General features: G+C 42.0%; 3 protein-coding genes across 4 annotated transcripts; 1 reads left to right on the top strand and 2 right to left on the bottom strand.

Annotated features, from left to right (window-relative positions):
• Window positions 1-18: 18 nt before the first annotated feature.
• Window positions 19-1,716, bottom strand: LOC100381315 (uncharacterized). Its single transcript, NM_001174195.2, has 2 exons — window positions 1,579-1,716; window positions 19-723 (listed from the first exon to the last, which is right to left on the bottom strand). Exons 1-2 carry the CDS (start codon window positions 1,652-1,654, stop codon window positions 350-352), a joined length of 450 nt encoding a protein of 149 aa, NP_001167666.2. The 5' UTR covers window positions 1,655-1,716; the 3' UTR covers window positions 19-349.
• A 2,027-nt stretch (window positions 1,717-3,743) lies between these two features.
• On the bottom strand, window positions 3,744-7,269 carry LOC103633589 (SNF1-related protein kinase regulatory subunit beta-1). The gene is made up of 4 exons (XM_020541058.3): window positions 7,012-7,269; window positions 5,380-5,564; window positions 5,109-5,271; window positions 3,744-4,333 (listed from the first exon to the last, which is right to left on the bottom strand). Exons 1-4 carry the CDS (start codon window positions 7,183-7,185, stop codon window positions 4,019-4,021), a joined length of 837 nt encoding a protein of 278 aa, XP_020396647.1. The 5' UTR covers window positions 7,186-7,269; the 3' UTR covers window positions 3,744-4,018.
• An 804-nt stretch (window positions 7,270-8,073) lies between these two features.
• Window positions 8,074-11,635, top strand: LOC100216575 (Rhodanese-like/PpiC domain-containing protein 12 chloroplastic). 2 transcript variants are annotated; one of them, XM_020540330.2, is made up of 8 exons: window positions 8,074-8,502; window positions 8,953-9,075; window positions 9,240-9,325; window positions 9,831-9,931; window positions 10,017-10,127; window positions 10,832-10,940; window positions 11,193-11,243; window positions 11,319-11,635. In XM_020540330.2, the coding sequence occupies exons 1-8, from the start codon at window positions 8,103-8,105 to the stop codon at window positions 11,397-11,399; spliced, it is 1,062 nt and encodes a 353-aa protein (XP_020395919.1). In that variant the 5' UTR covers window positions 8,074-8,102; the 3' UTR covers window positions 11,400-11,635. The 2 variants fall into 2 exon arrangements, with proteins under 2 accessions (XP_020395919.1, NP_001346968.1); NM_001360039.1 differs by having other exon boundaries at window positions 8,169-8,502; window positions 9,234-9,325; window positions 11,319-11,634.
• The last annotated feature ends 2,921 nt before the right edge of the window (window positions 11,636-14,556 follow it).

Here is a 14,556-nt window from a genome sequence, read left to right as displayed (position 1 = left end):
CACTAAACAAAGAGCATATGCCACGGTAACTAAAGATCATTGCACTAAAAACAACGGGCCATCCATTGATACAAACAGCGTGAAACAGAAGTTGATGTGTGGGTGGGGTGAAACTACATATGATTTTAACTGCAATCAAGACACAGCAGAGAGGGCAATCATTACAAGTTCACATGAAACAACAGTTCTGAAAACACACTGGAGGGAAGAACAAAGCAGGAACTACATTGCCTTTTTCAGCAACTACAACTAGCAGAATGTTTCACTAGAAGTCGATGGAATAAAAAGTTGCATCTTGACTAATATGCAATGCATAATCTTCTCTGCCTTCAGATTATGGTTCTGTGGCTCACTTGGCCATCATGACCTTGACAAACTCCTCGTAGTTGATCTGGCCATCACCATCGACATCAGCCTCACGGATCATCTCGTCCACCTCCTCATCAGTTAGCTTCTCACCAAGATTTGTCATGACATGGCGGAGCTCGGCGGCCGAGATGAAGCCGTTCTGGTCCTTGTCAAACACACGGAAGGCCTCCTTGAGCTCTTCCTCAGAGTCGGTGTCCTTCATCTTGCGAGCCATAAGGTTGAGAAACTCTGGGAAATCGATGGTGCCGTTGCCATCAGCATCGACCTCGTTGATCATGTCCTGGAGCTCAGCCTCTGTAGGATTTTGCCCCAGCGAGCGCATGACAGTGCCCAGCTCCTTGGTCGTGATGCAACCTGCACAAGATACACACAAACATTTATGTAATTATAACTAGGTAAATAGTAGCTGAAGAGAGAAATAGTTCGGCAAGTTAGGGGGGTGTCAATAGTAGTCAAAAAGTTCGAAATGCTATGTGGAAAGCAGGGGCAGGGCAGTTTCTAAGTGGTAAATCATCTGCTTTTGACCGAGCATGCCTAGTGACAGGAATTGAGTCAATCAGGGTGCTAAGCGTTACAATTTTTGCAATAGAAGTCGGGGCAAGATTTCCTGTTGGGGGTTTTAGGGGGAAAAACAAGGTTCAACGTTGAAGATGGATCACACAATCACTAGCAAAATTACTTGCACAACCTGGAGCGTGAAAACCTAACAAATTGGGGAAAAAACGTCCACTAGCAATCAGCCTGCTGCAACCTCACTCATCATGCTACACAGTCCTAGTGACCACACCTAGGACTGGGTCAAAGGCTAAACTGCCCCCAGAAAAAGAAGAAAAATCACTTAGCCACATATCGCAGGATTCACAGCGTAATAACGATCCAGATAAACAAACAGAGAACGGCATGATTGTCACTTTGTTTTTGTCAGCGACGAAATGGTCAAGGCAGCAGATAAGCCTTAGCCCTTAGGTCCACATCGCCGATTCCGCCACTGGTAGGGAGAAATGCACACGACAGCTACGCGATCAAGTCCCGCCGCCCCGCCGCGGACATGGTCCAGATCCGGCCTGTTTCGGATCTACCCCACCTAAACAAACCTTTCGGGCGGCAATGCCACTACGTAGGCAGCCGCGGACGTCTAACATCACCACTGAGATCCGATCCGAAGGAACACGAACAGGGGTGTGAGGGGAGGAGGGAAGGGAACCTTACCATCCCCGTCCTTGTCGAAGAGGCTGAAGGCCTCCTTGAACTCGGCGATCTGGTCGTCGGTGAGCTGGTCCGCCATGGGCTCGGTGGTGGGGAGGGAGCAGGTCGATCGGAGCGGGAAGCGGAGAGTGGATCAGGGGCGGGTGAGGAAAGAAAGAAGGGACGATTTATACGCGCTTCCACTAGACGTGGCCGTCACATTCGCCAGCATCCAAATATCTTTTTTCCCAAAACTACCCCTGGGCTATATTTCTTTTCCAGTTTGTCCTTCTCGAATGAAAAAAAAGTCAATGTCAGACTACTTACTATTTTTAATGAAAACTTAAATTTGTTTATAGATTGATGATACAATAATGATATTATTATAAGTTTTTAAAAATTATTGTATATATATTTATAAACACTACAGATCAAAATATTATTACATTGATAACGTTCATCTTTTAAATGGTTTTGTTAGAGCATCTCCAACAACACGTGATCTATAAAAATGCCCTATAATTTTAAAATGGTTATATTTTATTTGATTTAGAGCACCAATAAAATATTCTGCTCCAATAGTAAAACCCCAAATCTAGATTATAGGGCAGAACATTGTGGTGTAGTATATTTGAGACATATAAGAGAGTGCACTAAAAAAATTTTGACCAAATTTTATAAAATGAAGCATTGTTGGAGTAGTTTTTTCTGCGTACAGCCTTGTATTTTAATTTGAGACACTAGTTTAAGGTATTGTTAGAGATGCTCTCAAAGCTTCTAGAGTCTTTTTAAGTATGGTCCTCTTTAAATGCAAGATTGGGAAAAATATCAGCAACCTTCTTTTGAATGTCATATTGAAAAAGTCAACAATAGAAAAAAACATAAATAAGATAGAAATATCTATGCAAAGTTATGGGGTGAAAAACAAAAAAGTTAAGAAGAATAGATATCTGGAGGAGTGAAAACAGAAAAAATTAACATAAAATAGGTAGTTGAATGAACTATGGGTGTAAACAAGGAATAATGATATTTGAGTAGATCTTTTCGTGTGAAAACGAACCCACTCTTACGTTTTCAGACAAATTCTAGCAAAACAAAGGCTATAGAACAAATCAATTCATAGGGATTGAAATCATAGTTTTTTCTCCCATTTTTTCCTACATTCTAATGGGGGCATGTTAACATTTTTTTTACAAGTACCAATAAAATTCTTAGGCGCTAAACATCAAGTTCGATTAAAAAAACTCTCCTAAATCTTTGACAAAAGTTGGGTATAACATGGTATGTTATATTTTTACCCCAAAACATATTTAAGAATCTAAATAACTAGGGTGCTAATAATTTGGCATATACGAAATACTTGTACCTCAAACAATTGATGTAATCTCGCTAGAAGAAAACTCCGTGCAACTTTATGGCTAGTTTGGGAACTCTGTTTTCTCAAGGATTTTCTTTTTTTTTTCTAAGAAAAAATGAATTAAATTTATGTGAGAAAATATAAATTCATTGTAAAAACAGAGTTCTCAAAATAGCGCTTAAAGGAGATACATGACAAGCATGTTTTGTTTACATTTAGGTGCTAGTTTGATTGCATAAAAACCATCATTTTGTGTGAAATGTAAAATCATTTCTCAAGTAGTAGCGCTTATGAGCTTATTGTGTTGTACTTATGAGAGCCGCTAGAACACGAATCATCATTCATCAATGAAAATTGGGATTTTTTAAAGAAAAAATAAATAAATTCCAGAATAGAAACAGGTATTGTCGTCATATATAGAGATAAAAAAAAGCGGGGCGTTTTGGTAACTTGGGAACAACTCCGTTAAGACGAGGTCAGTGGCTTTTTGCCAGACGATGCCAACACGTGGGGCCCTAAAGCTAAGGGAATCTGGACAGCAGTTGCCTTTTTTTCCAAACGACGGAAATGACGAATGTAGCCCCGACGCGGTTGCGACGCGGAGTGCCAAAATTCCAATATGTTTTCAAAGGAACCCCTCGATTTATAGGTTTTCGGATTTTGGCACGTCTTGTGCTCTTGGGCTTTTGATATCCTATACCAAAAATTCTGAGATCCGGCCCAACTGGGCCCTCCGGAATTTTCTCGAGCGCTAGCCGCTAGGAGTAGTAAAAATCACTCTAGTCAATAATAAGCAGACCAACAGCAGCGTAAAATCTCCACCATTTGCACAGTGACAATAAAGCAGGCATGAGACTGGCATCCTTACTGTCCGGCACTAAGCCGTCGAATTTACCATTATCCCCCAACAAAACAATCGAATAATAAGAATATGTAAGCTCTGGCAGCTAAAAAAAAAACAAGATTCACATGGATTTGCACCCACCTCTTTAGTTTAGCAGATGAACGAATTATGCAGGAGAGACTTCTAAACCTGAATGAACTGCCAAGTCCACCACGGCTAGCTATAGTTGCCGGCCCACAACAGCACAGCCAGCAATGGTCAGGCTACCGCTCGATGGCCTTGTACAGGACGCAGGTGACGTACTTGGAGCGGAACCTGTGGGTGTAGCCGAGGGCCACCAGCGGCTGTGCGCCCCAGCCCTTCTCGATGTAGAGATGGTCGAGGACGACGTGCCTCGGCCTCGCGCAGCCTTCTTCGGTGCTCCGGGAATTCAGCACGCCGAGGTAGAGCTGGGACGGCAGCTGAGGAGGCTCCTTGGAGAACTCCTTTTCGCCGGGAACATGGAAACCGTAGCTGGAGTCCGGGGAGGGAGGGGCCATCAGCTCAGACACACTTTCCACGCTGTCAGGAACGAAGTCCTGCATGATTACAAACAAGCAGTAAGATTACATGCAACAGCTAGACAGTGGTGGAGTTTTACCACAAAGGAAGGTACATGCAGTGAGCAATCAACTTGGTAAAATTGAAACACGGTGTTTTCTCTACAGATGGCCTCTCCACACAGTTGTATTTTTTTCGGTTCTTTTCCTATAACAGTCTGGAAGCCTAAACCGTGATTTCGTTTAATTTGGGTTTCTCTCAAGCAGAAGTTCAGTGAGTAATTAGTTTCAGTTTATTGGTCTGTAATAATCTACAGAGGATGATTATAATGCAACATTCGAACAAACGGACTTGACCGACTATTACATCATGTAAAATTGTAAATGGTACATTTTCCATATGCATTGTGCCTGATTCCTGTGGTTAATTAAGTATATCTTTAATCTATGCAAAACACACGACTATTATATCATGGCACATTTCCATATATTATTTTGTTTATTATTTGAATACAAAACTATTTAAATTTACACTCCCTCCATCACAAAATACAATTCGTTCTAGACTAAACCTACATTCAATAATCAACTTATGAATTTTATTTGTATCATTATCATTTTTTTGAATGTGGACGGAAAAAATAGGGCTAGAAAGAACTACATTTTAGGACGGACCGAGTATTATAAATTACAGCTTCAAATTGGAGCTGCAGTCGCAAACACCCTCTAAAAGCATGGTGAGTTCAATAAAGCTCAAATCCAAACAATCAGTAAGTGGAGTTAGATATTCAGTGTGAAAGGGGGAAACACTTACATGGACATCTACTAGGTTCACAATCTGACCCATATTGTCAGTTTCGCAGGGAAGGTCAGGTATAAATCTTCTTTCTCCGTCTACAATGAATCTATAACGGTGAACTCCAGATGAAAGCATCAAAAGAATGGTGTGATCTTTTCCGGATTTCTCAACGAGTTTCCTGCCATGTATGTATATATCGCCAGTCAGAATAAATTCTCTTCTATTGATAGGTTTTAGAGGCATGAGAGAAAATGGAAACAAATATATATTTTTTGTCTGACTGTACTTTGATGTCCAGTTGTCCCATGATCCTTCAACGTAGATATTCCTCCCTCCAAGAGTCCACATGAGCAACGTGGGAATTTTCTTTTGAGGCGGACCATCAGAATCCTCTTGTTGTTGATTCATCAATATTTGGTTGAACACCGGAGGAGGCACTTCTGTAGCTCTTTGCAACGGAGTTACAGGACTCTGAAATATTGAATACTCCAGTTCATTTTGCCATGGAAAAATGATAGGTCGAAGAATCATGCATGCTATGAGCTAGAATGCTACAACTGAAACTGAAACATATAAGTACTAAGCAAGCATTGGAAAATTTGCTAATGAATCAGCAAAGCTGCATTGTTCCACCAAAATCTGAATAACACAAATATCAATGTCCATGTGTATATGTACAATCTACAATATAGTTAACATCAATAAAAGCTAGTTTTTAGCCAATCAAGAGGTTACAGTTCACGTATAACTAGCCTTAATTTTCCTTGCAACGAAAATAATAATAGGAGGACACACACCATCTCATATTAACATACTGCTCTCTCTAGGAAAGGAAGATCTAACAACATCTCCAACACAACTCATAAAAATAGCTTCAAAGGTGTTTTGTTTTATAATTTTTCATTAAAAATATATGACAAATCATTAAGCGATCAAAATATACTACACCCCAGCTTTTAGTGGCATATTCTTGTTTTTTACATCACCCTCAACTTTTTTTTTCCTAATAACATTATTTGTTTTCTAAAATACATGATTTAAGACTTAACTGTTGGATTTTAATTAATTTTAATGTCCTAAACACTTTAAATGATGTATGATTTTAATTATGGATATTATTTTGAGTGACCTTGTTGAAGTTAAAATGACCTAAGGACATACAAGTGAGTGATGCTGATAAAACTACTAGAAAACCCATGCTATCTGGACATGTACAACCATGAGATGGTGATCCGTTTTTTCTAAGTATAAAAGACACTTAACATACTATATGATACAATCCTGAGCCTCTAGACCATAAATACAGTTAAAAACAATATGTATAAAAATATTGTGTAGAGACAGGCTCTTAGAGAAGAGCTCATCTCTTGTATTTTTTAAATTAGTCACATAGACACCTCAAGAGACCTCATATTAAATAGTATCGAACATGCCCTCAGACCATATCTGGCTCAACAATTCATCCATATGATCATCCAAAATTTTGTTTTGCAGTCTGCACTGTTTGTATAGTAGAGTTTAAATATGAAGATAAAAATAGGTAAGCTGTTGGACATAGTCTCGTAAGCTCAGGGAGTCGGAGTACTACTTGATGCCTGATCCTATTTCAGACAAAGCTTTCCCTATTATCTTCACGTACGTTGGAGTGTTAGAGACATAAGGCTGAACATTAATAGTTAGTTAATGACATGGCGCATCATCATGCATGTTCTGAGCTCGTCGCACCCTCAACGAGCAGCCATTCAGCCAAATTAAACGAGCGCTCAACAAAAACCAAAAACATTCCATGCTGAACGAACACCCGATCCAAATCCCAAGCGATTGACCACGCACACGTGCGTCGTGCCGATGGGGAACCGTCGGCCGAGGCTAATAATTCGAATTCGAGGAGGCGAGACATAATCACCAGAGATCTGACCTGAGGCACGAACATCCGCGGTGAATGCGGCCGCGGCGGGCTCGCCGGCGGGGATGATGACGACCCACCGCCCCGGACGTAGCCCGCAGAGGAGGAAGAGGCACGACGCACGTTGTTGCCGTCGTCCATGTCGGCGTCCGCGAGGTCTTCCGCCCGACCGCTCGCGTTGCCCATCTCTGGTCTAGCTTGGGGATCCCCGCGGAGATACACGCATGCCGCAGGATGCGTGCGTGCTTCTCTTGTACCGTGGTGTGCATGTAGGTCTGGGCAAAATACTCGTGGCTCGTGAGCTCGCTCGACTCGTGGCCAGCTCGGCTCGGCTCGACTCGGCTCGTTTCAATTTTATCACGAGCTGAGCTAACATTTTAGCTCGGTTCGTTAACGGGCCAGCTCGACACGAGCTCGAGCCAGCTCGTTAGCTCGAATGAGCTAGCATTTACCTGTAAAACAAAGTCTATACTTGTATTGAATGAATTAATAAGTGATGAACTATGTTAGTTTAGAGTTTAAATGATGTGATATATAAAATTATGAGTATTGTTAGTCTTTTCTAGTGTTAAATTAGTATAAAATTAACTAGCAATTGATTATATTGTTGTATATATACATGTATAATATTTTTTGTTCTGGCTCGCGAGCTAAACGAGCCAGCTCGAGCTCGCAAACGAGCCGAGCCGAGCTGATTCTCTGGCTCGGTTGCTTAACGAGCCGAGCCGAGCCAGCTCGTTTCCTTAACGAGCCAGCTCGAGCTCGGTCGAGCCGAGCCGAGCTGGCTCGATATCCACCCCTGTGTGCATGCACCAGCGAGACTTAACACCCTCAACGCACGCATGCATCACGCGACTCCGACCGGAGTGCTGGCCTAGCCTGGGGGTCCCCGCAGAGATACACGCATGCCGCGGGATGCGTGCGTTCTTCTCTTGTACCATGTCGTGCATGCACCGGCGAGACTTAACACCCTCGACCCACGCACGCATGCATCACGCGACTCCGACTGGAGTGCCAGAGTTCGTGGGCTCACTTTCTATTTCTTCTCGGCCCATAACATTTTTCGGTCGACGAAGGAAGGAGCGGAAGGCCCGGCCCATCGTATGACGAAGAGCCGGCCCGGCGTCCTCCTCCGTCCTCCCCTTCTGGTTCGGCAGCGGCAGCGGCAGCACTGCGAAGGGAGAGGCACAGAGCATCCAGCTTCCCCCAACAAAGGAATCTCCCTCCTCCCCTTCCTCAGCAGGGTAGCCATGTTTGGTCTTCGTGCCCGCGCAGCGGCGCAGCTCCAGCGCCCAACCCCGTCTCCCTCCTCCGCTTCCTCGGCGTCGTTCTCGCTCGCGAGGCTCGGGTGCGCCTCCCCGCTCGCCGCCCTCGCGCCTCTGGCTTCCGCACCGCCGTCGCCGTCGGCCAGGGAGACACAGCCGACCTCCCTCTCCGCCAGGTGGCCTGCCGCGCCCATGCGTCCCTGGGGAACCCGTGGCCACCCCAGGCCGACCACGCGCGGTGAGTAAGGCTGGCGGTAGGGGTGTTGTTTCTGATGAGCTGTTCAGTGTATTGCGCTTTGTAGCATATAGTATTCAAATAGATTCTCTAGTGTGTTATCATGGCTCATGGGAATGATTCCGAAACTTTACTTCTGTGGGTCACTGGGTTGTTCCAAGAGTGATTTTGTCTTGTGTGTAGCTAGTCTCGGGAGTTAATTCCTAGGTCCTAGCATATTCTAGTAGCTCCATGTTCAGAAAATTCACCGACAATTTGGCCCTGGCATTTTTAGTTGTGCAGTTTGTCAGGATTTTGCTATCGTATAGTGAAGGCTACCTGGTGGAAATGAATGTTTCCCACTTTCCATCTTGAAACGTGGGTATGGGGTACTGGTTACTGTCATGCTTGCATTTGGAATGTTGCTGCATTTAAGGTTGAATTGAGAAACTCAAACAGATTTTTGCTTCTTAGTTCTCTGCACTGCTGCCGGCAGCGTCCAAAGAGAGGGGAAAGAACTGCTAGTTCAGCATTTGCTTGTTGGTGAAAAGGATGTCAGGCTTCTGGTTGATCTCGAAAAGAATATCATTGCAGAAGGTGCCATCTGATTCTCAAACTGCTTTTGTATGTACTTTTTTGCGTGGTATTCTAATCTTGTTTGGACCGTGTATTTAATTCGCTAGCTTACACAGAGAGTTTCGGTTAATTGGGAACATATGCATTTGCAATGGAAATGACACTATTGAACATCTCAGGAGCAGACTTGAGTGATTTAGCCGTGGAGCACTCCTTATGTCCATCCAAAGAAAATGGTGGTATGCTTGGGTGGGTTCGAAGGGGACAAATGGTACAACATTAACTTGTTTTTTCTAGCATACTGATAGAGTAGACGATATTCTTCTAGCCTTTACATGCCTTTATTACCTTCTTTACCTCGGCAGTGTTGATGAAATCTATACAGTCAATTTAAAAGTTTTTATGCTTCATAGCACATTGCGTTGGCCTGACATTCCATTAGCTTGTGTAATGTAATAAGTATTTACTCATTCCTTCAACATGTCAAGACTAGAGTTGGCAACCAATTGATAATCAAGAAAATAATATTGTTTTCGTACGGCCACTTCATCTTCCGTATGCCAAAATAGAAGCCTTACGGCCCTTACTGCAAATAATTTCTTCTTGTTGGAAACATTTGTAGTTTTGTACAACCTGTTTACTGAAGGCTGTCACCTAAAGTTATGAGCCACCGAATTATCTGTGTAGATTTTCATTCACTCGTCTGTCCTTCCATTTATATACTTCCTTACTATTTGTCCAGTTGTTGTTTGAACTTTCAAACTTGCATTGGGCAGGTACCAGAATTTGAGGAGGCAGCATTTAGTGCTCCTTTGAACAAAGTTGTACGATGTAAGACAAAATTTGGATGGCATCTAGTGCAAGTTCTTGCTGAGAGGTAGATGGTACTAGTGTTGAAATACTGTGTGTTGGTAATTAGGAGAGCACGGACAGAAACTGATGCGTTCCTTGCTAAATGGCAGGGATCAATGCGTACTGCAAGACATTGACCCAGAAGAGCTTCACGCAAAATTGCAAGACCCTAGTTTTCTCGAAGAAGCTCAATTGATTGATGTTCGGGAGCCTGATGAAGTGTAAGATATTCCATCATTATACTTCATTTCCTTTTATTTTGTCTCCACACAATCATCAAACTAACATGGCATTCATGATAAGTGCCCCCAACTTTCTGGGTGAGACATGTGTGGCCTTTTGTCCTTAGAATGTAATTCATGAATGAGGATGCAAATGATTTGCTGATATTGCGTTATGGTAAAAAGACCAGTAACTTTTGCAAAGGCTGCCATGATGTTTTTTTGCAAGGTGATAGGTTATGTGTTAACCAGAATGGATAAAGTTGGGACTTGTCCTTGTTTGAGAATCGAGAGTCATGTCCGTATATTGGCGTGATTTCACAAATAATGGGCTGGATCATAAATGTTAAATTATTCAATAATTGCAGCATCTTTTTGTGGTTTTCAAAAGGAAATATGTAAGTTATCAGGCTAATGCTGTTAAAACAAACAACATTAACTGCAGCTTTATCTCGTATATGGACCATTTAGTATGTCAACCCCCTCATACTTGGAAGATCCTAATTGCACAAATTTTAGAGTGTACCTCACATAGTTGTAGCACATGGATCGGGACGTGCAGTTATTTGATTCAGCTAGGATGTTTTTTTGTGGTTCTCTTGCATTTCAAGGAATGATATTGTGATTACCAGGTTGAGTTTCATTCTTTTATTTATTTTCATTCTTGCTGGGTTGATGTTGAATTTCTACTACCTGCATGGCAGGGAGAAAGCTTCACTTCCAGGCTTCAAGGTTCTACCGCTCCGCCAATTTGGGACCTGGGGACCAGTTATGACAGACGAGTTTAATCCTCAAAAGGACACTTATGTTCTGGTAAATTATTTTCCATGAAACTTGCTGACAGTATTCTCACGTTGAGTTAATGGTAGTGGCAATGACCTAGTGAATAGGAGTATATAGATTTCCATGCTTTAAGTACAAGTACTGCACCTGTTTAAACTTTGAAAAAAAACTGGTACTTTCTACTGTCAAGAAAATCGAGATGGTTAATTGATAATATTAGAGCACTGGTGCATAATACCACTTGTCACTTGATGACCCTTTGCCAAATTTTTTTTTGTTCAGTGCCACCATGGCATGCGCTCAATGCAAGTGGCTAAATGGTTGCAGTCACAGGTAATTGGTGCTTACTCTTCATTGTATATGTGAATAATATTGTGCTTTTTAATCCTCATTTCCACCATTTTGCAGGGTTTCAAAAAAGTTTACAATGTTGCGGGTGGAATTCATGCCTATGCGGTTAAAGCCGACTCCTCTATCCCAACGTATTAGAGGATCCTCATGGTGACACTTTAGCACGGCTGCCGGCTGGGAACTTCTCATATATCTTAGGCATTGACGTTGATCAATGCTTGAATTCAGAGCTCAATTTTATTTCTCATACTGTGTATCAGAAAGTTTTGGGACTCCTAGGGAGGAAAAATATACAGCTATTTTTGTTAAAAAAAGATACTTGAGAAATTGCTTTATTGAACGAACCGTTTCATCAGGAAATTTCTGTTGTGGCATTCTGAGATTCTTAACGTTCTTAACTTGCCCAGTTGTCACCGAGGACTGCAAATTCGTTGAGCAGACGAACAGATGACTGAAAGCGTCCTGGGAAACGCTAACCTAAAGCACACGTTTGCACAAACAGGTTGGGAAATAAGTGCTTCTTTGGATTACAGGAATTATGGAGGAATAATGTTGGTGAAGGAAAGTTTTCTATCCTATGATTTGGCTGGCATGATGTACCACTAATATTCCATTAGGATTTCATTTCATCCCTTTATGTGTTGATTCCATATGTTTGGACATGTATTTGCAACTTGCTTGCGGACTTTACATGCACTGCAAAGTTTATATTTTTAAACATAACATCTTTCGTACCACTAACCATCACTTTCTTCAATAATTTCTGAAGTGTTCACATTTCAACATGAGCAAACCTTCAATACCATAACCACGCAAGTGAAGTTTTGGTTAATAGTCATGTCTTCACGTTGGCATCTTCCAAAGTGACGAGCAGTAAGTATGCATTGTTATATATAAATCCTTTGAATATAACTTCATTATGATCTTTCTTGGATACAAAAACTCCTTTATATGTGAATATGTATTAAAAGTCATAATTATCCAACAAATAACAAGTTGAAACTTAATGATGCAACCGAGAGCACGCTAGGAATTGAGTGATCATTTGAAATTATAACTTTGCCCAAACTGTTGACTTTTCTCGTTGAGTTGTCTCCAAAGATTATCTTCTGTTGATCATCCACTTCATTTTATCGTGGTGAACTTCCAAGAGTCACCGATTATATGTTGTATACATCCATTATCAATTGCCGAATAACTCTTACCACTCTTGTACTTCTTACATGTAAGAAAGATTAAGCTTGAGATTTAGGCAACCAAATTCGATGGGGGTCTACAAACTTCTCAGCCAAAGACTCAGCAAACCAAATATTCTTAGGTCTATTTTTGTTTGGTGTGTCTAAGAATAAACCTTACCTTTGCTACTAGCATCTTTTCTTATCATATAACATGCATTAAGGGCAACAATGGTCTATCATGCTTGTACAATAGGGTTGGTGGTGGAGCATCTGTTGGGCACTTGATTTTAATCTCTTGAAGGTATTAAAAGTCAAGGCAACACGTTTAGATCGAGCTTCATTTCATCTTTTTAGCCCATCATTCTCAAGGAGAAGGTAAAATTAAAAGGATGAAGATGAAGGTTTAAACAAACAGATGAAACATCAAAATGTTAATAAGGGTAACAAAGGACATGTATTGAATGTAAATCACATGGTTCAATTTAGAGAGATGTCATTCTAACATTTTCTTATTTTTTATTAAACAGAAGTTTACATGAGTACTTTAGGCTGTCCGCGCTCGTATAACTCTAAATTTCTACTCTAAAAGGAATATTCTGTCCTTGTCAGCAAAATTCTTTACTCTATATCACAATCCTCCGCAGTCATATTTACTCCATATCTCAACCCTACACCAACTACCTATTATTTTACCATTTTTTATTGTACCGGTGATGGCAGTCCTCCAGGGCACTTGTTCGGGCTGCCAGCGTTTGTGGAGGGAAGAGAGAGGATAGAGCACGACGCCATATTTGGAGTTCGAGGCCTCCTCGGAATAGTTGCAGTTCGCGGTAGAGTGTGCCGCTGCAGCAAAACTTGGACTCTACCCGGGCGCAGTTCCGGGTAGAGTCCCTCACTGCGGACAGCCTTAAGCTTCGCAAAATTACAAAGAGAAGGTAAAGAGAATACAACTTCGTAGATAGAGTGATGAGTCCTACTCCGATCAACAAGTGTGGACAATGCATGGAACTGTTCCTCTATTTATAAGCGTGCGGTATAACTTCAATAAAATTACAATAACGCCCTCAAGCCTATACATTCGAACTATTAGGCATATCGAGGGTAATGTTGTCTCTTCCTTTTTCTATCTTGACATGTAAGTTTTGAAGACTCCTTATGATCTTGCTCATTTTCGTCAGTTGTGCATGCATGCTGTCTGTCCGAAGCTGCTACCTTCGTGTCTACGTCTGTCAACAACTTCAGCTAAAACCTACCTTCAACATTAGTCCTACAACATATGAAACAAGATAGAAAATAACTATTGAATTAGTGTTTTGAGGATCTTCGAAAGAATAAAGTCCTCAACAGTAGCCCCTTCGTGGTGTCAGTTCGTTTTTCATAAAGAGCTTAGTCCACGAAACAAACGAAGGCTTCATATCAAAGGACTTAAAAACACATTTCTTAAACGCGTAATTAAAAATGGGGTAAAATATATTGTGACGGTTTACCGCTCAGAGAGTGAAAACGGCGCAACTGCTCGCCTTCACCGCTTATCGGGCTATATAAGCCAATCTGTCTGGTGAAAATTAGGACCGGCATTCGGTCTATACGTGTTATTTGGTTCTGTCTATTTAGGTTTTAAAATTTTCAGGCTCTAGATTATAGGAACCGAAATTTCAGGAAAATTTATAGGAATCAAACTCGAATAGACCAAAAAATTTGATTTAGTCTATTCGGTTCCTTGAAAACCTGAACAAAAGTTCATTACAATCCGATAAACAAGTGCACGTCATCGTACAGAGCAAGACACTGGAGCTAGAGCCTAGAGCGGGTCGCGGGGACGACAGGGAGCAGGTCACCAGAGCCATAGCTGGAGCCTCGAGGCACAAGTCGCGGGGAGCGGGGGACGACAGAGAGCACCGTAGCTGGAGGCGGTAGCTGAGACCCGACCGACAGCTATGGTGGTGGTGGCCGGAGCAATGAAATGCTTGTGTGTGGGAGAGGCGGAGTACCACTGTACCAGGTTGCCGAGTGCCAACGCGGGAGAGTGGCGGATCGACGTGGCACTGCGTGGGAATCAGAGGTTGGCTCGGCGGTGCTTGCTACATGCTGTTGTCGTGCTGCGGCGGCCAGGAGTT

Source organism: Zea mays, chromosome 7, assembly GCF_902167145.1.
Source record: "Zea mays cultivar B73 chromosome 7, Zm-B73-REFERENCE-NAM-5.0, whole genome shotgun sequence".
Taxonomy (NCBI): Eukaryota; Viridiplantae; Streptophyta; class Magnoliopsida; order Poales; family Poaceae; genus Zea; species Zea mays.
Note: the sequence above shows the minus strand (reverse complement) of the source record. Positions and strands in the feature narration are given on the sequence as shown.